Source organism: Toxorhynchites rutilus, chromosome 2, assembly GCF_029784135.1.
Source record: "Toxorhynchites rutilus septentrionalis strain SRP chromosome 2, ASM2978413v1, whole genome shotgun sequence".
Classification (NCBI taxonomy): Eukaryota; Metazoa; Arthropoda; class Insecta; order Diptera; family Culicidae; genus Toxorhynchites; species Toxorhynchites rutilus.
In genome coordinates, this window is record NC_073745.1 from 297,971,943 (window position 1) to 297,995,881 (window position 23,939).

The 23,939-nt window shown below is 36.7% G+C and overlaps 1 protein-coding gene across 5 annotated transcripts; it reads right to left on the bottom strand.

Annotated features, from left to right (window-relative positions):
- Positions 1-1,221: 1,221 nt before the first annotated feature.
- Positions 1,222-12,901, bottom strand: LOC129770285 (retinol dehydrogenase 12-like). 5 transcript variants are annotated; one of them, XM_055773015.1, is made up of 8 exons: positions 12,784-12,901; positions 12,472-12,701; positions 12,080-12,265; positions 11,880-12,010; positions 2,439-2,544; positions 2,220-2,380; positions 1,757-2,161; positions 1,222-1,691 (listed from the first exon to the last, which is right to left on the bottom strand). In XM_055773015.1, exons 3-8 carry the CDS (start codon positions 12,119-12,121, stop codon positions 1,475-1,477), a joined length of 1,062 nt encoding a protein of 353 aa, XP_055628990.1. In that variant the 5' UTR covers positions 12,122-12,265; positions 12,472-12,701; positions 12,784-12,901; the 3' UTR covers positions 1,222-1,474. The 5 variants fall into 5 exon arrangements, with proteins under 5 accessions (XP_055628990.1, XP_055628989.1, XP_055628991.1 ...); XM_055773014.1 differs by having other exon boundaries at positions 12,080-12,701; XM_055773016.1 differs by having other exon boundaries at positions 11,880-12,013; positions 12,080-12,701; positions 12,784-12,900.
- Positions 12,902-23,939: the final 11,038 nt, after the last annotated feature.

The following is a 23,939-nucleotide window of genomic DNA, read 5'->3' on the forward strand; positions in this document are numbered from 1 at the left end:
TATTTAGATATCAATACGCTATAACTCTTTCTAAGACACTATTTCGGTACGACTCATAGTTTTTAAGATATAAATTATCAAAGATTTCTCCTACTGAAATCGATACGCCCTTTTCAAAAGTTACGCTTGAGTCAAAAAATTCCCAATTGCTGTGGAAAACTCATATTTCCTCCAACCCAAACGGAATACAAACTTTCATTCGAATCAAAAATACATGTTTTTAAAATCTGCATTTTTTGGACGATTTCATTTGGAAGTGTACCACGGAAGATTGGAATGGTTACTGTTAGCTCGCCTGGATAGTCAGCAATACAATGAATTCTGATCATTCACTATTTATTCACAAATACAACAAAATATATAAAGCAATAGCAAAAAACGTGTAATACAATGGTTTTGTATCACAACCACACATACGAATCTTTCTGATATCATATGAATGTTTACACGGGTCAAATGACCCGTTGCGGTAGTTAGGGCAGATTACATATATTTCTCACTAAAAAAAATAATAAGAGAAAAGTAAACACTGAAAAATACATTCGATGTATGTTTTAAGAAAAGTAGTGTAGGCTAATTATGTTGTGACAATGTAATTTGCAAGAAAATTCTGACAAAAAAATTAAAATGGGTCACCCCTCGTTGTAGGTTTAGTGTTAATGTGAAACAGAGCTACAGACAAACATGTTACAGGGCAAGCTAAATAAAACCGTTTAAAAAGACGTGAGTTTCAAAGTGATTGAAATTCATGTACGATTCCTATCTACAATGTTTCAAATACGATGAGTGGATATATTTTTAATTACAGCATAGAACAATGCCTTCGAATGTCACCAACAACGTTCGACTACAGGTTTCCTTTCACTTCGTGTACTCAGCCTCACTTCACATCTGGTATATGTAGTTATTATCCCATTACCGTACACTTTGGACGCACGTGAGGACGAAATGCTGACTAACGTGAGCAGCATGTGCTTTTACATGGCTTGCAATATTATTGAGTTATGGGTGATGCGCGTCAAATTGTCTGTTTTTTCAACAACCGTCTGTTTACAGTTTGCATTTGTAGATGAATCGATACTTCCAATGAGCTACAGTTTTAATTCAACTCAGATGGACCACCATGGGTGATCAATCGGTGATCGCAATTAAATCACCAATATGGTCTTCTTAGCGGGAGGTTTCGGTCTAACTAACATTAACTTCGACAGATATGGAATAGATTTATTGTCTTCGAGTTAATTCCCCCAAAACAATGTTGTTTTTAGATTTACTTTATTGAATTTTCATCGTTCTGTTTCAATCCACTTCGTTTATGTAAACCTCAGCACAGCAGAGGTCGTTCTAACTCTATACTTGTTCGCATGATGCAAATCGTTCTTATTGTTAGTAATACTCAAAGGTTACCTGTCTCATACACTCTTGAAGTCCACCACAAATCACCATTCTCTGAAAAGTGAAATGCTTTACATTCCTACCGATTCAGTCCCGTTAGCTTCTCGCTAATATTCCACAGCCATTCTGCCATTGCGTCATCCGTGGCATGAGCTCGCGGTTCTTTGAGCCGACAATCGCTATAGTATTTGCCGGTTTCTTTCGCAATACTGGGCTCCATTGCACAGTACAGCGTAGTTTGTGCTCCCGATTTGGCCGACTTGAAAAATACCCAGAATACTGGCTTCGCAGCAATCCTAGAATTAAAATACCCATCAAATTATAGAATGCCCATATGGTTCTAACATTGCGGTAGACGTACATCAGAAACCGATTCAAATGTCTCATCAACTCTGTATTGATCAGTCCAGGATTGAGACAGTATGTGGTCACCCCCGTCCCTCGTAACCTTCTGGCCAACCGTCGGCTGAATAAAATATTGCACAGTTTACTCTGTGAGTATGCCACCCACTCGCGGTAGTCTTTCTCGCTGTTGATATCGTTCTTATCAATGCGTCCCCACTTGTAGCCGAAGCCGGAAACCGTGACGACTCTGCTGGGAGCTGACTTCTTCAGCAGCTCTAGCAATAGATTCGTGAGCAGAAAGTGCCCCAAGTGATTGGTACCAAAATGCATCTCGAAACCCTCTTTGCTGTAGGCTTTGGGGCATGTCATCACCCCGGCGTTGTTGATTAGCACATGCAGGCGTCGTTCCATGCTGAGAAAACTGTAACGACGAATGCCACATTATTTACGTAACGAACGAACTAATACTCATTCCATACGTTTGAACAAATTTCTTAATAGACTGAAACGAGGCCAAATCAAGCTCCAAACCGAACACATTCTGGCTGCCAGATTTGTCCAGGATCTCCTGTCGAGCTTTCTCCATCCGACTGGCGTTTCGACACGCCATATACACTCGAGCACCCCGTTTGGCGCATTCCTGGAACAGATACCGGTTATTCGTAACTTTTCACGCCGCTTGTTAACGGGAAACTCACAATTGCCGCCTCCTTGCCAATGCCCGAGTTCGCCCCAGTTATGATAACCACCTTGGCGTCCAGCCGTATATCCTTGTTCTTGAACTGACCACCCTGGAAATATTTCCTGATAGTTAAAATAAACAAACACAGTTAGAGTCTTTATTACAATTTAAGCGGCGGAGGCAGGTTTGTGCTTTCGGCCTAAGAAGGATAGGAACTAGCTTAGAAGCGAATGAGTTGAGTGGAAACGGCAGGATGTGGATTGAAAGTGAGAGGCTGTGCTTTGCACTACTGGTTGGCATTATTTTAATATTGATTATTAGTTACAGTCACTGGTTCGATGTGAGGTTTTATTCCTGTTGACGCATTTGGACTTTGTTTCATTCATCGTTGAATAAATGGATCAGTAGAACAGGTTCTCGGCACTTTTAAGCGAATCTTATTTGGATTAGTTATATTGGCAGCTCCAGACCTACATCAACTTTGTTTTTATCTAGCCAAATTTTGGTCATTCACTATCATCTAAAAAGACATCGACAATGCACAATGGTCTAGGAGATGCATTTAAGTGGAAATTAGCATTTAGAGCTTGACAGTTATTCTCTAGACAAAAACTGTCTTAGACAAAATTCTTACTCATGATAGAGCGCTCGTTTCTATGTTGTCAAAAATAGGGTGACCAAAATTGTCGATGAAATAAAAAATCTATCTTTTTTATCTTTATAGATAGAGGTAAACATAGTTCGACAATGTTGTAGCTCCAATTATTTGAGACATCTTTGTAGAACAAAGTTCTTCTCTATCTCTTGAAATAACCGATATAGCGCCTTTTTTTTAAGTTACGTTAGGGTAACCATGAAAAAAACTATTTTTTTGCTCTAACTTTTTATATTTAAAATTCTACATCAAAATGGTATTCGTACGACTTGTAGAGCTTATCAATACCAACATTTTGCGATGCAGAACATGTCAATATCTTATTCCTACTCAAAGTTATTGATGGTTTTTTACCCAAAAACTCATGATTTCAATTTTAATTTACTCAAACACAAAAAATATCATAGTTTTGAAGATCACAAATTATATAGAGTGAAATCTGTTCTTTCAAATTCCGTCAACAAACATTTTTTATGTTTGCCCCAGAAAGAATGACAAACAAATGAAAAGAGCATGTTTTTTGGGAAGAAATATCAATTTACAAGTTCTGCATCGAAAAATGTTTGTATGAGTAAGCTCTAAAGTCTTTCGAAGACAGTTTGCATGTGAAATTTGAAATATAAAAATTAGAGCAAAAAACAGTTTTTTTCATGGTGACCCTAATGTAACTTAGAAAAAAGGCGCTATATCGGTTATTTCAAGAGGTAGAGAAAAACTTTGTTCTACAAAGATGTTTCAAATAATTGGAGCTACAACATCGTCGAACTATGTTTACCTCTATCTAAAGAAAGAAAGTTAGTTTTTTTTTATTTCATCGACAATTTTGGTCACCCTATTTTTGACAACATAAAAACGAGCGCTCTATCATGAGTAAGAACTTTGTCTAAGACAGTTTTTGTCTAGAGAATAACTGTCAAGCTCTAAATGCTAATTTCCACTTAAATGCATCTCCTGGACCATTGTGCAATGTTTTCATAACGTCACATGGACGAACATTTATTATAATTTATTTCATTAAATTTAGTGATTTTTAAAATGAGCACAAAAAATATATTTAAAAATTTTAAGTTTAAAGTTTTTTCAAACTTTTCGGTATTCCAGTTAATACGACGTAAAAGTACGTAATCAGTAGACCATTTCGCCATTTCAGTATTGTTGATTTATTTTTTAAAAAATAAAAAATTACTTTTTTTTCCTAAATGGGTACTTTAAGGGTATGACAAAAAAAAACCACTTCATAGTTTATTTAAATGGTTCCCTTCCTACTAACAATAGAATAAGGTAAATTGTAAATACATATTAGATGCAAGGATAGTTTTAAGAATTGAGTGTGGAGTGTCAGTGTGAATGAGAATGTGAATGTGAATGTGAGTGCGAGTGTAAACACACATCTCCTTACATCCCATCCTTTTCCTAAATGTGTCACCCTTCTAAACTCGAGTCGATCGCGAGTAATCGGTTTTCTATTTCATTAACCATAGAATTAAGGAAACAACATGTTGATATATGCTAGTTGAAATATAGTTAAGAGTTTGGCTCCATTAAACTTATGTAACTGAGCCTGTAAAAATAAACGGATTATTAAAAAAAAAATTATTTAAAAAAAAAGTGAAATAAGAATAAGAAATTAATAGTCAATATGATCCCGTTTGGCCTCGATAACCAACTGACAATGGAATTTGGAATACTTCAGCTCGTCCCAAGCCTTCTTCAGCGCAGCAAAATAGTTTTGCTTGTTCGTAACGTCAGTTTTGTCCACCTTGTTGTCCGAAAAAGCTCATACACTCTCAAAAGGATTCAAGTCGATGCTTTGGGGAGGTCACACCATTGGTTTGTTCCGGACCGATCGGAAGAATGCTGCTGTTTCCTTCGCAGTATGTTTCAGGTCATTTTTTTTTTGCTGGAAGGTGTAGTCCTCCAGGCCCATTTTCCACATGGATTCCTTCAGGTTCTAGCACAAAAAATCGATTTAACCATCGACAGTCATAATACCATTGACCTACGCTAAGTTTTCCACCCCAGCCCACGAGAAACAGCCCACATCATGATGCTTCCACCACCGTGCTTCATAGTCGGTTGTAGTTACCGCTCCTGGAGGCCCTCGTCGTTCCTCCGCCACACTCGGAGTCGCCTATTCTTGTTAAACAACTCAAACTTGAACTCGTCTGACCAAATAACGCGCTTCCAGAACTCCAGCGGCGTGGTCTCTCATAAACTGTCGTTTTTTGACGAAGTAGTTCTTCATGTACCGTTCCACCAAGCGTTTTCCAATGGTGCGATTGGAAAGGTCCAGATCCAACCTTTCTTTGATCGCCCGAACGTTCGTTTGTGGATTTTTCTCCATTTTCCGGATGATTAGCGTGTCCGTTCTTGCATCAGTCTTACGTTTCAATCCTCTTTCCGGTCGATCGGCAAGGCTGCCGAGAATCTGATGCTTCTGAATGACCAGCTAGACCGCACCACGACTTACCCCATACTTCACGGCAATGTGTCCTTTGGACTCCTTGCGCTGGAAGTCACACACAATCTTATTTCGGACCTGTGTTAAGATTTGCTTTCCATCCATTTTCCGGAAGCTTCCCAAGCGTCAAAAACACGTCACTACGCAAGAAAAGGTGACTAATACACTACGAAAATTATGTTTGTTGCAGATGTGAACAATCAGCTGTCGAAATTGAGGGGTGCATTGATGAAGAAAACACGGTAAAACAAATACGCAAGCGGATGTTTTTATTTAGGAACATTTAGGAACATATGTAATTTTTTATTGTTCTGAAAAATAAATCAACGAAGGCAGAATGGTCTACTAATTATATACTTTTACGTAGTATTGACTGAAATACCGAAAAGTTTGAAAAAACTTTTAATATTGAAACTAATTGATTTCAAATGAGGGTGGATTTTTTTTTGTTCTCAATAAACATTATAAACAATAAACATTAAAAAATAAAATTTATGCAGAAATAATATCTGGTATTTTCATTTTTTTAACACATTTTTGGAGTATATTCGAACTTATCGAACACCCTGTAAAGTGCAACAAATGAACTTCATTTTGGGTACTGAATATATTGTATTTCATTAATATAGTTACGAGCAGGGTTGCCACATTTAATTCTGTATAATTTTCTGAAAAAAAACTGTACACCTGTATTTTTAAAAATCTGTATAAAAAACCTGTATCCGAAATTTGAGGGAAAACAATGAAAATAAAGGTTTATTTTCACTTTAAACTTATTTTTTTTATTTATGGGTTGTTAAAGTCGTGTCAATACAACAAAATAAATCATAAAAAAGGTTTTTCACTATTGAATTATATGATGTTTTTACATGGTTTTGTTGAACTGCGTCTTCAAATTTTCCTTCACCTTCATCCTTGACGCTCCTCCTTGAGCCGATACATAGTTAGTCTTAGTCTCGTCTCGCGTCTCGTGAGTGGTGACAATTGTCTTTACGTTAGCCAAAATTAGGTGATACATAGTTCTTCGCTTTTAAAATAGAGTTCATAATTGTGGGAGCCAACCGATTTCCGGACATTGTTTTGTTGGCACTGTAAAGCAAAAATATTAGCTCAACACATGTTGATGAATGTCATCAAAAATGTCTTACAAACGACTTTAGCAATGGATACAAAAATTTTCCATCACGCCTTTTGACATCCAACAGCTGGGACAAAGTCCACTCAACTCACTCAATTTATGCCACATAAGATTCGACTTGAGTAGCATGAATTCGTTACCCAAGCCTTGTTTTTAACCTGGTTAGACGAATTGAGAAAATTGGCGCATCAAATCATTAAGGAATAGTAGCATGACGAAATTTGGAGGGTTTATCAAGGCTGCAGTTCTGTTTCACCAGGTCAATATAGAAGTCACGGATAAATCGGTTTGAAGATCAACTTCCTAGCTGCATCCAATCCTTTTTCAGCTTCTTCTGCATCGATACCAACGCAAACATACTCAGGCTTCTTCAGAAAGTCTTCAAAATCATTCACATCAAGGTCGGCATCAAAGAATCGTTGCACGTAGCTCTCCAAACATAAGTTACCCAACTTGAACACTAATAACGGTTTTATCTCATTACAAAGTTCCCAAAATTGAGAGCTTTCTGATTGAATAGTGCAAATGACGTTATTGATGAATTGTAGAATAAAGTTTAGGAACAGTATAATCGGTTTAGTCATAAGATCGTTTAAATGAGTCGATTGGCGGATTGATTATGGTCATACATAACTTACAATTCTATCTTACATAACTTAGGTATCTATGTATTCAATGTAATAAACTTAATATTCAAAATTGAATTTTAAGAAAATCTGTAAATTCTGTATTTGAAAATTCTGTATATACAGATATTTAGATATTTGATGAACCGCATGTTTCAGTCAGGAATTTCAATAATCTTTATATATAAAAGAAGGATTTTCCCACGTACGTGTAAAATATTATCACAGGAGTTCTCCAGGATGATCAGATCAGCGCGGTCAATATATTTTTTGAGTTTGTCTGTTCACCCAAATTAGAATGATAGAGTACTTTGAAAAATTGGAAAAATTCGAGAAAAAGAGGTACGCATATGTATGTTTTTTCATCATTTAGATCTATTTTACAGATCTGAACGATAACATACAAACTCTCTTGAAATATATTCGTTATTGTTACTAACCAAAATATCTAGAAATAAATTATATGGCAGAACAACGTTTGACGGGTCAGCTAGTGTTAAATAAATGTTGAATTTCATACGTTCAATATAATGAATGGTGATGGATATAGGTCTGGAATGCTAGCAAGGGAGAGAATATAAGAAAAAGTAACATCATACATGCACGCAGAGTAAGCCGATTTTGATTCATTCTTTATTTTGTTTCGTGTGATTTTTCCAATGGAGTATTCATGCCTCGAATATTGCTGTCCACTCATTGTTGTGCTTCTCATATTTCTCATATATACTCATATTCGCGAATGAAGAAGGTCGGAGAGTTAAAAATGTTTCATCGTGTAATCTCACGATTGCATTGTTGCATTCTCTTCGCAATGATTATTCCAAGCAGATACAAGTGAGATTTATAATTAGGTGAGGAGAAATAAGTGAGTGAATTTTCCCATACTTCGTTACGAGAAAGATCCGTTGTTTACGTCCAGATATTAAATGGCTCAAGCTAACGTAGCTAACCTAGATTACAATATTCATTATTTATTTTTTTATCGATTGGAAATGGTTCTATGCATCTATCACGATAAAGAAAATTATTACTATTGTCCATCGTAATCCTCCGCTATCAATTCAACATACACAGTGATGCAATATGTTTCGGTTCAGACATCGCATCAAATCTATATAGGGTAAATGGCCTTGGTTTGTCCAATTTGGGGTGTTTTTACGCAACTAGTAAATGCAAATCGATTTTTCTTCATGAAAATCACACATAATCGATACGAGTTTGGGTTTGTTGAAAAGCCCCAAGTCTCTAGTTGCTAATACTACCATAAGGTGTTGAAATTATTCAAATTTTTATGGTTTTTAACGATTTTCCTTAAAGAAGAATTATGATCATGGTTTGACCACCTCTGATCATGGTTTGCCCATAAAAATGATCATGGTTTGTCCGGTTTTAGAAATCTCCATTATTGAATGAAAACATTCGAATTCACAATTAGATGTTGCATTTATCATTGCTTGAGTTTACTGTCATCATATTGATTCATTCATAATTTAGGCTTTCTTCAGAATATTGCCTTTTCTTGGGCATTTTAGAAGTGTTCACCTCAACACAATCAAGGAGGTCTCCGTAGCCACAATGGTTGCGCGTTCGCTTAGTAAGCGATCGATCGTGAGTTCAAAACTCAGGGCCCTCATTGACCATCTTTGTGTTGTTACAGAATAGCTACGTCCACGCAACAACCATCAGCGATGGAGATCGATCCACGGTCGATATAAGATCGATTCATCCATACAACTGCTCTGCTCTGCAAGATACATCGGGCTGCTGTTCTATAAATAAATCAACAATGATCAATCAACTGTCTCCGCTGTCCGGTGGTCTAACTGGATAATGGAAGAACAGAAAGAATACTCTTACGCCTAAATGGCTACTGTGTGAATGTCCCATATATGGTACAGAAGGAATACTGGCGAATGGCAACTGTGTAATGTGCTAATTATAGATATGATAACCATGTGGCATGTACACGATTAAAATTCGGCTCCTTTACTGCTAAAATGCTAATGAGCCTTAAATAAATAAATGGGATAAAAAAACACAATCAACACAGAAAAACCATACTTCTGCTATGCGCGAAGCACACCATAAACAAACATAAACAAACTGCAGCGCGCCAAGCGGTTGCCATCCGATACGAATGGTGAGCAAGCATGATGTTTACAATATTTATAAGTGTTGTAATCCAGAAAAGGTCTGAATACGTGTCAAATAATCATCTGGTGATCGATTAAAAGTTAGCTCGCAATTTCATTTATATGTTTCGAAACATTCGAAGGCCTTATTTGACACAGGAGCGCTGAATTAGAGCATTCAAAAAAGTGGGGAAAACCATGATCATATTTTCGACTGGACAAACCAAGATCATTTATCCTATATAAAAATGGATTCCTGTCTGTCTGTCTGTTTGATTTTTATGGACTCGGAAACTACTGAACCGATCGACATGAAAATTGGCATATAGGAATTTCTTGGGCCGGGGAAGGTTTTCATGATAGTTTGAGACCCCTCCCCTTCTCTAAGGGTGGGGGGGGGGTCTGCCATACAAATGAAACACAAATTTCTGCATTACTCGAGAATTTATCAATCAAATGAAACCAAATTAAGCATGTGGATAATTTAGGATACAATAAATGATTCTATGGTAGTTAGATATACCTCCTCCCCTCTAAGGGGGGCTGCCATACTAATGAAACACAAATTTCTGCATTACTCGAGAATTAATCAAGCAAACGAAACCAAATTAGTTATATGGAGGTTTTAGGGTGCAATAAATGTTTCTATGATGGTTAGGCACTCCACCCCCTTCTTTTAAAGTGGGCTGTCATATAAATTTAAAAAAAAATTCTGAATAACTCGAAAACTAATAAAAAATGGAGCCAAATTTGGCATGTGAAGATTTTAGGGGGCACGAAACATTTCTATGGTGAATAGACACTCCTCCCCTCTCTCTAAGGAGAGAAGAGGGGAGGGGTCTGTCTTCATTCTATTATATTTTTTGTTTCAAACATTTATTCCATGTAACGGAGAGACATGTTATTTGCAGGTGGTGGAAAAATCTTGAACGAGAATTGTGTCTGAAAATAATCTGATATTACAATGATGAGTTTTTGTAGAAGTACTAGGGATTTTTAGTAGCAGGTAAATTCAACGGGGTCGATTAGAAGATCAATCAATGAACAGTTCTGCGATTGGACTCATGAACTTGCGCATAGTAAGAAAACGTGAATGTTTGAAGGTATTACAAACAAAATAACAACAACAAAAAACAAATTTTGGGCGGTACGAAGTTTGCTGGGTCAGCTAGTGTAGAATAATGCTGGTGGAACAAAATATAATCGCCGAAAACACAAATGGATCAACCCATCTTAAGTTGCTTGCATGAAACCACGGTTCTTTCAGGAGCCCTCAAAGGATTCACTGAAGATTTATTACATAAAAATCGAGGCTTCTAGGATAATATACAAAATAATCAAAGGCAAATTGATTTTTATATTTTTTTATCGGGGCTGTTCCTGTTTGAATTTAGGAATGTTTTAGGCTTTATTGGTCGATTTACGCGATTTTTTTTATTATTTCTGTTTTTCGTGTTTTGTAGTTTCATCGTTATACAACCACTGCACGTATCAACCCCACATCCCCATACTCATAACCATAAGCAAGAGATTATGAGAAACCTTCTGGAATAAGTGAATACCTGAATACCTAAGGAAGGAATCTTGTTACCATGCAGATCGATCCAGCGCATTTAATCATTCAGACAGCAGATCCAGTAATAGAGAAACAATAAGCATCGATGATAAAACCTTTTCTCCACATTTTTCTAATATAAAAAGTCGGTGTCGGAGTTAGCAATATTGCAGCGGAGAACACGAAAACAGTCGTCGCTACAAATCGGATTAGATACGATTTCGATAAGTCTGACCCGCCTGGTTGAGCTCGAACACGCCAGCCAACGAATTGTTCTAAACAAGCCTTCGTCTCCCCTTCACGGTAGATTCGTCGTCGATCGCGCGATCATTCACTGTGGGAAGCAAAACAATGAAACTCTTCCCCTTTATTTGAATCATTTGATGTGTAATTATAATCGCTCATTAGCCGACCTCCACGCGTGCATACAAGCTCTGTTACGCGAGAGATGGGCGCGAGGGAGCCAACCCGGGTATGAGCATTGATTTCAAAGCTGGATCAGCGAATTAATAATTTGGAGAGCACCACCATTTGACGATGCTATTTTGAACACAATCGCCACATTATACTCATAATCACGCTCCGGGTTTGGATTGTTTGTTGTGGGGTTGCTTTCGAACTGATTTGTACTGTCGCAAGTCATTAAACGATGAATTGCCATGGCTTAAAATTACGCCAGTGTTTTTGGAAGTGAACTTTTTGCTCCGCTGTATTGTCAACTGTGAACTGAACACAGTTCCGATTTATTAAATCAATCGATCGAACTTGAATCTCGTGCACTTCCCCAACCAATGGAGGTGATATCCTTGAAAAGTGAATGAAGTTAGAATATAAGCCGATCACCGATATTTTAGATGTCGTTAATGATAGCTGCTGACAGTGTTACTTACCTTACGAAGTAAATCAGAGCAAACGTGAGTATCCCGCCAGCTAGACAGATGCTGACGATCATGAACTCGTCGTCATGTTTTTGGGCCATCTGAGCGGACAGTGCGTAATCCTGGTTTCCCGTTGTCTCTTCCTACTTTTTCGATAATATCTGATTAGTAAAACCATAAAACGTATGGCTGTGGTTTAGATGTTTTCTCACACTTCTTGTATTCCAAATTAAATTGAGATTCCATGAATTCATTACATTCACAACTAGCGTGTAATTCTTCTTTGCTTGGATCACATTCACACGAGAGTAAACCGCTAACAATCAATTTGAGCGCTTTCATTAACCATCACTTAGTTTCGTTATAAATCACAGTTATAAATCACTTCAATGCTATCGCTGCAACAATGAAAATGTTGTTATAACATTCTGACACCGAACAACCAGCTAGATGATTTTTTAATTCGTTCCGGAACACAGCAATTCTCCTCGATGATAATCCACTCGTTAGCGGGTTGAACCAATGTCAGCGCATAAACTTTCACCAAAACTTCTTATTCTCCGGCGTTGAGGAAAGTTTTCCTTTTTTCTAGTAAATTGGACACCTGCGCAACACAGGAACTGGTCCAATCTATCGTTCTGTCCCGCAAAACGATGTTTACGCACGCGCGCTTAGTTCATAACTCGCCGATATCAATCTAAACACGGCTGCTGCGCTTAAGCCAGCAAAGCTCTGCTCTTATTTAACGCAACATCAACTTGATTGGACCACGCAACACAGGTTACCATTTAGCCTTATGTTCTTACGTTCACGTTCCGTTGGATGAGAATGGGTCTTGAAAGAAAACACAAGTAGAATTTATCGAGCGCGAGTTCTAGCGCCGCCGCTAGCTACTAAAAAATCGGGTACTACTTACTGTGTGCTCAGCTGTCTCGTTCCGATACCAGGTGTCCACGCACGCGGACTTGAGTTCACTGGAGAATGCCTGCGCTTGTTTGCATGCAACTTCAGAGAGAAAAACATGACGCACATGGTTTGAGGGGAGATTTGAATTCGCGATAGTGATTGCGACTTGTGTACATTGCGATGGATGATTTTTCAACCCTCCATAGGGCTTTGTTTGGGTTGTTGACTTGTTCTGAATTTTCCGGACAAAATTTTCCGCAGTCAACGCATCATCAATAATTGTGTGCACATGAGACTACAAAAATGAGATTGAAAGCTGGGATATATAATGAAAGGGTAGAAAGGTTGAGAATTGAGACATTCAAATGCGTGTTAATGTATGTTAGAATGAACTATCTAAGAATAATTCAAATATGCTATCAGCTATGATTTTGGGCAGTTTCTCATTCTATTAATAACTAGCTGATCCGGCAAACTTCGTCCCGCCCAAAATTTATTTTTCGTTGTCACATTCACATTTTCTTCATGGGTCCAATCGCGGAACTGTTCATTGATTGATCTTCTAATCTACCCATTAAAATTATTTTTCACTATAAAATTTCAGTTCTTCTACCAAAACTCGACATTATAATATCAGATTATTTTCAGACACAATTCTCGTGCAAGATTTTTCATCCACTTGCAAATAACATGTTTCGCCGTTACATGGAATAAATTTTTGATACAGAGAATATGATTAAATTAAGACAGCCCTAAATCGGACAATTCCTTTCTCTAGTTTTGCTCTGATCAACACATTCGACGATCCATTTTTTATATAGATAGAAGACGATAAAGGAGGACGTTTTATCACATTAAAATCCATTCCCACTTTCGAACGAAGATCAATTTCGTTACCGCAAACATCAAATGGACTAACAACGCTTGTCAATATATAATTGCATAACACGAATTGATTTTTTAGAATTTTTCAATTTCCCTTCAGAGTTTTCCGAAAATTTTCAATTGTCATGTTCGGTTAGAATATGTGTATTATTTTCATGGAATTAGTTCTAGAGTTACGTAGAAATTTGTGTTTTATTTGTATGGCAGCCCCCCGATAGAAAGGTGAGAGGAGTGTTGAACCACCTTAGAAATGTTCCTTGCCCCCTAAAACCTCCACATGCCAAATTCGGTCCCGTTTGGTTGATTAGTTTTTGTATTATGCAGAAATGTATGCTTCTCCCCCCAGAGAGAGGGGAGGAGTGTCTATTCACCATAGAAAAGTTTCGTGTCCCCTAAAACCTTCGCATGCCAAATTTGGCACCATTTGCTTGATTAGTTTTCGAGTGATGTAGAAATTTGTCTTTCATTTGTATGGCAGCTCGTCCTTACAAGGGGGAGTGTCTAACCACCGTAAAACCTCCACATGCCAACGTTGGGTTCATTTGCTTCCATAGAAACTTTGCTTGCCATAGAAAAGTTTATCGATCCCTAAAACCTCTATATGCTGAGTTTAATTCCATTTGTTTGATTAGTTCTCGAGTTGTTCAGCACCCTCCTCGCTCCCTCTTTAGAAAGGAGAAAGGAGTGTAAAACCACCATAAAAACATTTATTGCTCCCTAAAACCTCCATATGCCAAATTTGGTTCCGTTTGCTTGAGTAGTTCTTGAGTTATGCAGAAATGTATACTTCATTTGTATGGCAGCCCCCCTCTCCTTCAAAGAGAGTGTCTATCTACCATAGAAACGTTTCGTGCCCCCTAGAACCTTCACATGCCAAATTCGGCTCCATTTGTTTGATTAGTTTTCGAGTGTTCATTTGTATGGCAGCCCCCCTTAGAGAGGGAGGAGACGTGTTGATTCACCATAGAGACGTTTCGTGCCCCCTAAAACCTCCATATGCCTTATTTGGTTTTATTTACTTGATTAATTCTCGAGTGATGCAGAAATTTGTGTTTCGTATGTATGGCAGCTCCCCCTTAGAGACGGGGTGGAGTTTCTAAGTACCATAGAAACATTTATTGCACCCTAAAACCTCCATATGCCTAATTTAGTTTCATATGCTTGATTATTTCTCGAGTAATGTAGAAATTTGTGTTTCATTTGTATGACAGCTCCCCCTAATAGAAGGGGGAGGAGTATCTATCCACCATAGAAACACTTATTGCATCCTAAAACCTCTACATGCCAAATTTTATTTCGTTTGCTTCATTAATTCTCGCGTGATGCAGAAATTTGTGTTTCGTTTATATGTCAGCTCCCCTTTAGGGACGGGAGGAGGAGTCTCGAACTATCATAAGAACATTCCCCGACCCCAAAAACCCCTACATATCAATTTTCATGTCGATCGGTTCAGTAGTTTCCGAGCCCATAAGAATCAGACAGGCAGAAAGACAGAAAGACAGAGAGACATCACTCCATCTTATCTATCTATATATATAAAAATGGAGTGATGTCTGTCTGTCTGTCTGATTCTTATAAACTCGGAAACTACTGAACCGATCGACATGAAAATTGGTATGTAGGGGTTTTTGGGGCCGGGGAAGGTTTTCGTGATATTTTGAGACCCCTCCCCCCTTTCTAAGGGGGGGCTGCCATACAAATGAAACACAAATTTCTGCATTACTCGGAAATTAACCAAGAAAACGAAACCAAAGTTGGCATGTGAAAGTTTTAGGGTGCAATAAATGTTTCTATGATGGTGAGACAGTCCTTCCCCCACTCAAAGGGGGGGCTGCCATACAAATGAAACACAAATTTCTGCATTACTCGAGAATTAATCAAGCAAATGAAACCAAATTTGGCATGTGGAGGTTTTAGGATGCAATACATGTTTCTATGGTGTTAAGATACTCCTTCCCCCTCTCTTAGAGGGGGCTGCCGTACAAATGAAACACAAATTTTTGCATTACCCGAGAATTAATCAAGCAAATTAAACTAAATTAGGCATATGGAAACTTTAGGGTGCAATGAATGTTTCTATGGTGGTTAGATACCCCTCCCCCCTCTCTTAGGGGTGGCTGCCATACAAATAAAACACAAATTTCTGCATTACTCGAGAATTAATCAAGTAAATGGGCGGGACGAAGTTTGCCGGGTTAGCTAGTTTATATATATAGATTGATTAAGATTTTCCATTCCTTCGGATTCAGTTCTTCTGGGATGAATTGAATTCAGTTATCCGCCGGACTTTCATAACGCATACTTGTAGTAATGACAGCTAACCAAATCTTGTCAAAATGAACCAGACCATCATATGAATTGAAAAAGCATAACATCCATTTCCAAGAAGCTTCTAGTTATATGATTGTGAATTTATATTCATTGGCATAGAATAGAGCAGCAACTATAGATTCCATTGTCGAATAAATTTTCTAAACGTATCTTCCACTTTTCCATTTTTGGTTCATGGTTTTCCGTATCTAGATGACCCAAGACTTTTTATGAATATCATGGCTCAGTTCGGATAACTTATCGCGTTCTTCAGCCATTTTACGGTCTATATAATCGTCTATCATAGAAAAGTTGGTCCGTTTTTATTCAAAAATTCTGTCGGCTAGAACATAACAGTTGATGGTGACAGTTATAACACAGGAACACAGGAACACATAGATAGACGAAGATTTGCATTCTCTGGCTCAGTGGCTTAAATTAAAAAATTAAAATAAGATGTTGGTAAAATAAAATACATGCTAATTTATTCAGCAAACTCCAGGATTGGCGTAAATTTTAAAATAGATTGTGAGACATGAACGCGTAGAGGAAATCAATTATGTAGGAGTTGTCATTGATGACAATTTAATTCTCACATGAATAATTTTATCAAGAAGATTACCAAAAGTGGCGTTCTGTGACGTTTGGTAGAAAGAGTTGACACAGATTAGTAAAAATATGAATGATCGATTCCACCACACACAGACTTTTGCTCGTCGATCCTTATCTTTGCAAATAATATACAAATAACGAAATTGCAGCGTTTACAAAACAAGGTAATGCGTTCGATTTTAAGATGTAGTAGATACACTTCCTCTAATTTGACGTTGGACATGCTACAGTGGCTATCAGTGAAGCAATGAATTAATTATTTGACAATGATTTTCATCTTTAAAATTTTAAACGATATGCCGCCTCGATATTTGTGGATCGAATTGAAAGAGAAAGTGATGTTCAAATATACAATACGAGAACCGCGAACGATGCAAGGACACCCAACTTTATGTTTATAGATCGCAGAACTCGCTATTATAACAGTTCGGCTAAAAAGTTCATAAGGTTGACGACTAGATGGCGCCTCTTGCAAAATTCTACTTGGCTATCACAAAGCACCATCTTTCAATGGATACGTGTAAAAATTTGACAGCAATCGGTCGATTGGTTCGTGAGTTACAACATTGAGAGTAAAGCAACTTTTGTTATTGTGAAAACAACGGAAAATCCGAATTTTGTGTGTTGATAAAGCATTGCTTTTTGATGGAAAAAATACAGTGCAAACCAAAACATGGCTTGACAAACGTTATCCGGACTCTGCTCCAGCTATTGCAACAGGCGTTCGGCGGTCAACGATTCGATAACATTGAAGAAATTCGTGACGCAGTTACATCGTACTTCAAAAAGTTGGACGCTACGCACTTCACGTTCGGAATAGAAAAAATCGTGCCACGCTATGAAAAATGCCTCAAACGTTACGACGATTATGTAGAAAAATAGAAAATAAAATGTAGATTACGAAAATCAGCTTGTTTTTCGTCCTAACTTTATTTTTCCGCGATTTCTGAGGCACTGAAAGTTATTTTTTGAACGACCGAGAACGAGATAGAAATGTAAGGCTAAATGTGTTGGTAAGCGCAAAACCCGAGGAAGGAATGATCCGATTTGATCCATCTTAATTTTTAGCATTCGTCTCTTCCCGTAGATCAATATAACGGAGAGATAAATCGGAAAACTCTGAAGGAAGGTCGGAAAATTTGGAAAATTGAATTTGCATATGTTTTACAATTACATCCTGATAAGGGTTGTTAATCCATTCGATGTTTGCGCTAATGAAATTGATCTTTGTTCGAAAGTGGAAATGGATTGTCAGGCAAAATAACGCATTCTTATAAGTGCTATCTATATAGATAAAAATTGAAGGCCACATGTGTTGACAAGAGCAAAACTAGAGGTAGGAATAGTCTTTATTTTGTTGTATGAGAAAAAAAAAAGATTTTTTTGGAAAGCTTGCAGGAAAACTTACTTGATCTACAACTTTGTCGAATACCTCCTGCTGCTAGCTCTGCAAATGAAAAAGTTGGTTTTCTATTTCTCTGATTTTTTGCCCACCCTAATTTTCATTGACAGAAGAATGAGAGTATAATTATAGTTAGCAACTTTGCCGAAGAAAGTATAGACGAATTTCATGCCAACTCGTCTTAAGAGTTGGCAGCACCATCTCAGATAGTAGTGAAACGTTGTAGGTGTAAATACATGGGTCATTTAAGCAACTTTGCATACTTGTAATATTCGAAAAGAAATTAGACTACTTTTCAAAAAAACAAAATTGTTTTGTTTTCTTAATTTTTTACAAAAAATTATAACTCAAAAAATATGATATCTAACAAATTCTTGACAAAGGAAGAAATGTAGGAAATTAATTAAATTTTCACAAAAAAATACCAATTTTTTTTGGGAAAAAATTTCGCTGAAAAAAAGTTATTTAAAAAATTAAAACTCATTTTCATCAAAAACGTATTTTTTTTAAATTCCCAGAAACATATATATGAATAGTCCTTATGATTTCCAACAAATCGTCCATATATCGGAACTTGGGCACTTTTACAGGGAAAAAGTTCTTCTAACAACAACTTTTTCATGTTTTTTTTTGAAAAAAACACAACTAATCCTAGTTTTGTTTAAAGTCAACATATCGATATATAGTCAACATATCGTATTCGACAAAGTTTTAGGTCTTATTGAAACATGAACTTTTGTTGAAGAAATCAACTTCCCATCTTTTATAGTTTTCAGAATATAAGTCATTTTTGTATTAAGACTCGTGAAAAAATAATGTTTTGCTTGTAACATTTTTGTGTGTAAATTCTCACGTTTTACATGTTCATGACATGCTTAATAATTTTCCACATTCCATTCTTTGACTAAAATTTTGTAGATCTGATAGATTTTTTGTGAGTTTTTTTTTTAATTTTGAGTTTTTCAATGTTTTTCGAAAAATTTCAATTTGAAAACTATAAGATCTACAAAAAGTTGGTCAGAGAATGAAATTAAATGTTAATTTTATTTGGGTTTCCATTAAAAAATATAAAAAAAAAATTTGGAAAAAAAAATAATTGAAAAAGCAATATTTTGAATATTAAAATGCACTTTTCTCGAAAGCATGTGTTTTTAAAATTCTGAAAAAATAGATATAAATAGCCCTTAGAATTTCCAACAAGTCAAAGTTTTTCTAACAACAACTTCTTCATGTTTTTCTTTGAAAAAATACTATTAATGTTCATCTCGTTACATTTTTATGTATAAATTATCGCAATTTGCATGCTCTGCTAATTTTTTTCTATTTAGAAACGTGTCAAGAACATGTCAAACGTGAGAATTTACACACAAAAATGTTACTGTCCATCGGTACCACTGTGCAATGTAGCATCCATGACTTTGTTCAACCTGCAACCAAAAACGATTTATTTTTCGAATGTGGAAAAAATGATGTGCTAAAATGTCTACAAATCAAAAAAAAAAAGTACAGTGATTTGCCTCTAATTGGCAAGTTGTAGAAACTTGCACAAAGAGTGTTTGCAAACATGTCCAACTATAGAATCAAATGTCCAATTATTAATCCGATAGATACCAATTAGAGGTAAATCACTGTATCCTTCAATATTTCGTGTTTCATCTATATATATATAAGTTACATAACTTACGTTCGGGAGGTGATATATTTGAAATAAAAGAGATGTTGTTCTCTTGAAGCTAAAATACCAACTGATTTTTATTCATCATTACATTTTACTCCTAACTTCCTATTTCTACCTGTTTGTTCTATATTTCCCTATCGATCCTTCGATCCTTTTTATTGCTGCTATTATCGGCATTGTGTTGTGTTTTCCCTGAATGTGAGATACTGCTAATGATCTAAATCGTTTATTGCTATTTCGGTCCTTATTGTTCGTTGCTTATCTTTACTGTCTAACTACGGTGTGGCAAACATTGTCATTGTTTATTTAGGATCGTTTCCTTATTTTCTAAAAGTTCGAGAGCAACTGCTTGTTGTTGTTGTATCTGTTGTAGGGCTCTGAGTTGTTCGAGCGGGCACTGCTTATCTTCAGGTAAATTTGGAGTCGTGTTCATCCCAGGGTTGACACTTCGGGGGTTAAGGTTGGTCTCGTAGTTAACTACTCCCCCTTCGAGTGAGGAACGTCCCGTTTCGATATCTGATGCTTTTGAATAAGTTCTTGTGGGCGACAACTTGTTGTAAAGAATGAAACTGATTACAATGAGGCATGTAATTTGCATGAGAGAAAATCCGCCGAAAAGACTCCAGAGTTTAAAATTAATGTGAACTTGCTTGAGGTAAACATGCTCCAGTTTATTTCTGTTGCTGATAGTTTCATTGTTGATTTTTTCTAATTCGTAGTTTTTATGGTGTTTCCAGTTGATTTTGAGATTGTGAAACGCTCTTTGGATGACGTTTGCTTCGCTTATTATCTCGGCATTCTTGAAACGTTGATTGTTAAACAATATCGTGCAGTTTCCAAATGAAATGAGGAAGTTTCCATTCAGGGTTCTATTATCTGGTCCACATGTCGTTTGTAGGATTTTGTTTTTTGCGTTAGAAATCAGGATCGAATTTTCCGTGATAAGTTTCTGGGTCGTCTTGTTTTGCATTACATAGCTACATGTAGCCTGTCTTCCGTGAATCAACGAAGCTACGCATTCATCGCGTAACTCGTTCAGGAATGATGATTTCTGGACAAAATCTTCGGGTTTTGTTGTTGTGTAAAGATTGTTGTTCCTTTTAATTATGTAGGTTGGATTCTGGTGTAAGATACGGTTGTTGTTTACCAATGGGTAAATTCTAATGATGTCTGATGTTGTATTTTCCAGCTGGGGAACATTAAGTATATATAAAAGTATATCGTCTCTCAGCGCCAATTTCGGGATTACAAATTGTAGAGCCTCATCCGGAAAATTTACTGCGACGCCTTGATCTTGCAACAGTGTCCTTATAGCGTTTATTTCTCTCAAAGATAGTATTTTGTTGCTAACAAGCGAGCTTTTTGATAAAGTTACTGCATCCTGGATACTGTCAAGAAGATGGTTGATGTTATCGATGTTTAATATTGTTGTTATCGTTTCAATTTCGTCCAATATAAGTTTGTTTGTAAAAGAATTCTCCACGATTTTATTGATAGTGTTGGTAATTTGTGAAACTCTTTCGCTTATTTGAAAATTAATCTTGAGCTGTTCATTGTTTTGGTTGATCAGTTCATTCATTGTACAATTAATTATTCTCAGATCCTCTGCATCAGGTGTTCCTGCGATGAATTTGAATACTGTGCCAATGATGTCCCAACGTCTGTTTAGAGGTTTTCTGGATTTCAATCCGTAGAACGTTGTGTACAGTTGCTGAACTTTGTACTTGATGATGTTTGCAAGTGGATTTGTATTGGTTAATCTTTGATATGAAGTACTACTTAATGTATCAATCGTATTTTCGATTGTAGTTAAATTAATTGGATGGATGATCTTGATTATTCCTACTTGGACCTTACATTCTCTCTCTTTTATTAATAACAGGGGGTTGTCTCGCAAGTTTTCGATCGCCAGATGATGTGCGTTGACTGTTACAAGAAACATCAAAATGTAGTACCACATTTTCTGGAAAGGCTAGAAAATTTGATAAATGTCAATATTTTGCTATATTAAGTGTCATCTATTGAAAAAATAATCAACTAACGTTTTCTTCTTCTTTTAATTTTACTTTTATGAATTTTAATGTTTCTATAGTCTGTGAATGTTTTCCTATAATTTCGCTTGACCTTTTGTTTTCTATATTTTGGTTTTCGTTTAGATTTTATGCCTTGTGCTTTTTGGTAAACTATTTCATTTTCGTTTAGGACAGGTTCTTCCTCTCTTTTTAAATTGTGTCTTTCTCTTGTTTTTTCTTGATATTGTTGAATTTTATTTATGACTTCGTCGAAAATTTGATTTCTGTTTTCTAAGATTCTATCTATGTTCAATGGGCGTTCATCGCCATCTTTGATACCAAAAAAGATCTCGATTGGTTTCAACTTTGTTGCTGAATGAATCGTGCTATTGTATAATGCAGTTGCTATTTTGTACAAATCTTTTGCTGACATATCGGTATATTTTTGTTTCATGCATAAAAAGATTTCGGTAAGAGTTGAATGAAATCGTTCTACGATACCATTCACCTCACTATGTCCAGAAGGTGTAAAATATGATTCAACATTCAGTCTTTGGAGAAGTCCTTGAATTTCTGGGGATTTGAAAGCAACCTCATTATCATAGACTATCATTTTAGGGGTTCCGTAAGTAGTGAGAAGTTTGGTAATGCCTTTTTTAACGTCGGGTATAGAGCGGGATTTTAGAGGTATAAGGATAGCGTATCTTGACAATTTGTCAATGGCTGTTATAAAAAGATTCGGAGAGGAAATGTAGATATCAACATGAAGGATGTCTAAAGGTTTTTGTGGAATTGGGGTATCTGAAAAGGTTATTTTGTAGGGATTTCTTTCGTACTTACATTCAAGACAGGTGACACAAAAGTTGATAAATTTCTGTATCCTGTCTCTCATTCGAGGGAAGTAGAAATTTCTCGCAATTGCTGATTGGTTTTCTTCTATTCCTCGGTGGGCTCTGTCGTGTGTGGCTTCTATAACTCTATCTTGTTCTTCTATAGTGGTAAGGTCCTCGAACCAACTGGTGTTCCGCCAGTGGTGCTTACGAGCGGGTGCGTCCAGGTAGGTTGCTCGCTCCGGGTGTGGCAATAAATCTCTCGTCCGACGTTGCTCCGTCCTGATCGCTGCGTTTGTTCACTTCACTCGCGGCGAAATTCTTCCGATTTGCACTGAGTCGCGAACCACACACTTCGATTTTCCGATGCACTAACACTTTTACCGATTTATCGCTCTCCCCGGGCTTTCGACTGCGCCAGTTACATAACTTACGTTCGGGAGGTGATATATTTGAAATAAAAGAGATGTTGTTCTCTTGAAGCTAAAATACCAACTGATTTTTATTCATCATTACATTTTACTCCTAACTTCCTATTTCTACCTGTTTGTTCTATATTTCCCTATCGATCCTTCGATCCTTTTTATTGCTGCTATTATCGGCATTGTGTTGTGTTTTCCCTGAATGTGAGATACTGCTAATGATCTAAATCGTTTATTGCTATTTCGGTCCTTATTGTTCGTTGCTTATCTTTACTGTCTAACTACGGTGTGGCAAACATTGTCATTGTTTATTTAGGATCGTTTCCTTATTTTCTAAAAGTTCGAGAGCAACTGCTTGTTGTTGTTGTATCTGTTGTAGGGCTCTGAGTTGTTCGAGCGGGCACTGCTTATCTTCAGGTAAATTTGGAGTCGTGTTCATCCCAGGGTTGACACTTCGGGGGTTAAGGTTGGTCTCGTAGTTAACTTATATATATATATATATATATATATATATATATATATATATATATATATATATATATATATATATATATATGAAAATTGGTATGTAGGGGTTTTTGGGGCCGGGGAAGGTTTTCGTGATATTTTGAGACCCCTCCCCCTCTCTAAGGGGGTACTGCCATACAAATTGAACACCAATTTCTACATTACTCGGGAATTAATCAAGCAAATGAAACGAAATTTTCTTTGGTGGTTAGACACTCCACCCCCCTCCCTAAGGGAGGTTTTTGTCTGCCATACAAATGAAACTCAAATTTCTGCATTACTCGAGAATTAATCAAGCAAATGGAACCAAATTTAGCATGTAGAGGTTTTAGAGTGCAATAAATGATTAATGATATGGTGGTTAGATACTCCTCCCCCTCTCTTAGGTGCGGCTGCCATTAAAAAGAAACACAAATTTGTGCATAACTCGAGAATTAATCACGCAAATGAAACCAAATATTCCAACCAAACATGACAATTGAAAATTTTGGGAAAACTCTGAAGGAAA

What these genes read in the sequence shown, in the direction of transcription:
- LOC129770285 (XM_055773015.1), bottom strand. Translation starts at nt 12,121, where the DNA reads ATGAATTCATGGAATCTCAATTTAATTTGGAATACAAGAAGT. An exon ending in TAATTTGGAATACAAGAAGT is followed by an intron (nt 12,011 to 12,079) that starts GTGAGAAAACAT and finishes TCGAAAAAGTAG; the next exon opens with GAAGAGACAACGGGAAACCA. An exon ending in GCTCTGATTTACTTCGTAAG is followed by an intron (nt 2,545 to 11,879) that starts GTAAGTAACACT and finishes TTTAACTATCAG; the next exon opens with GAAATATTTCCAGGGTGGTC.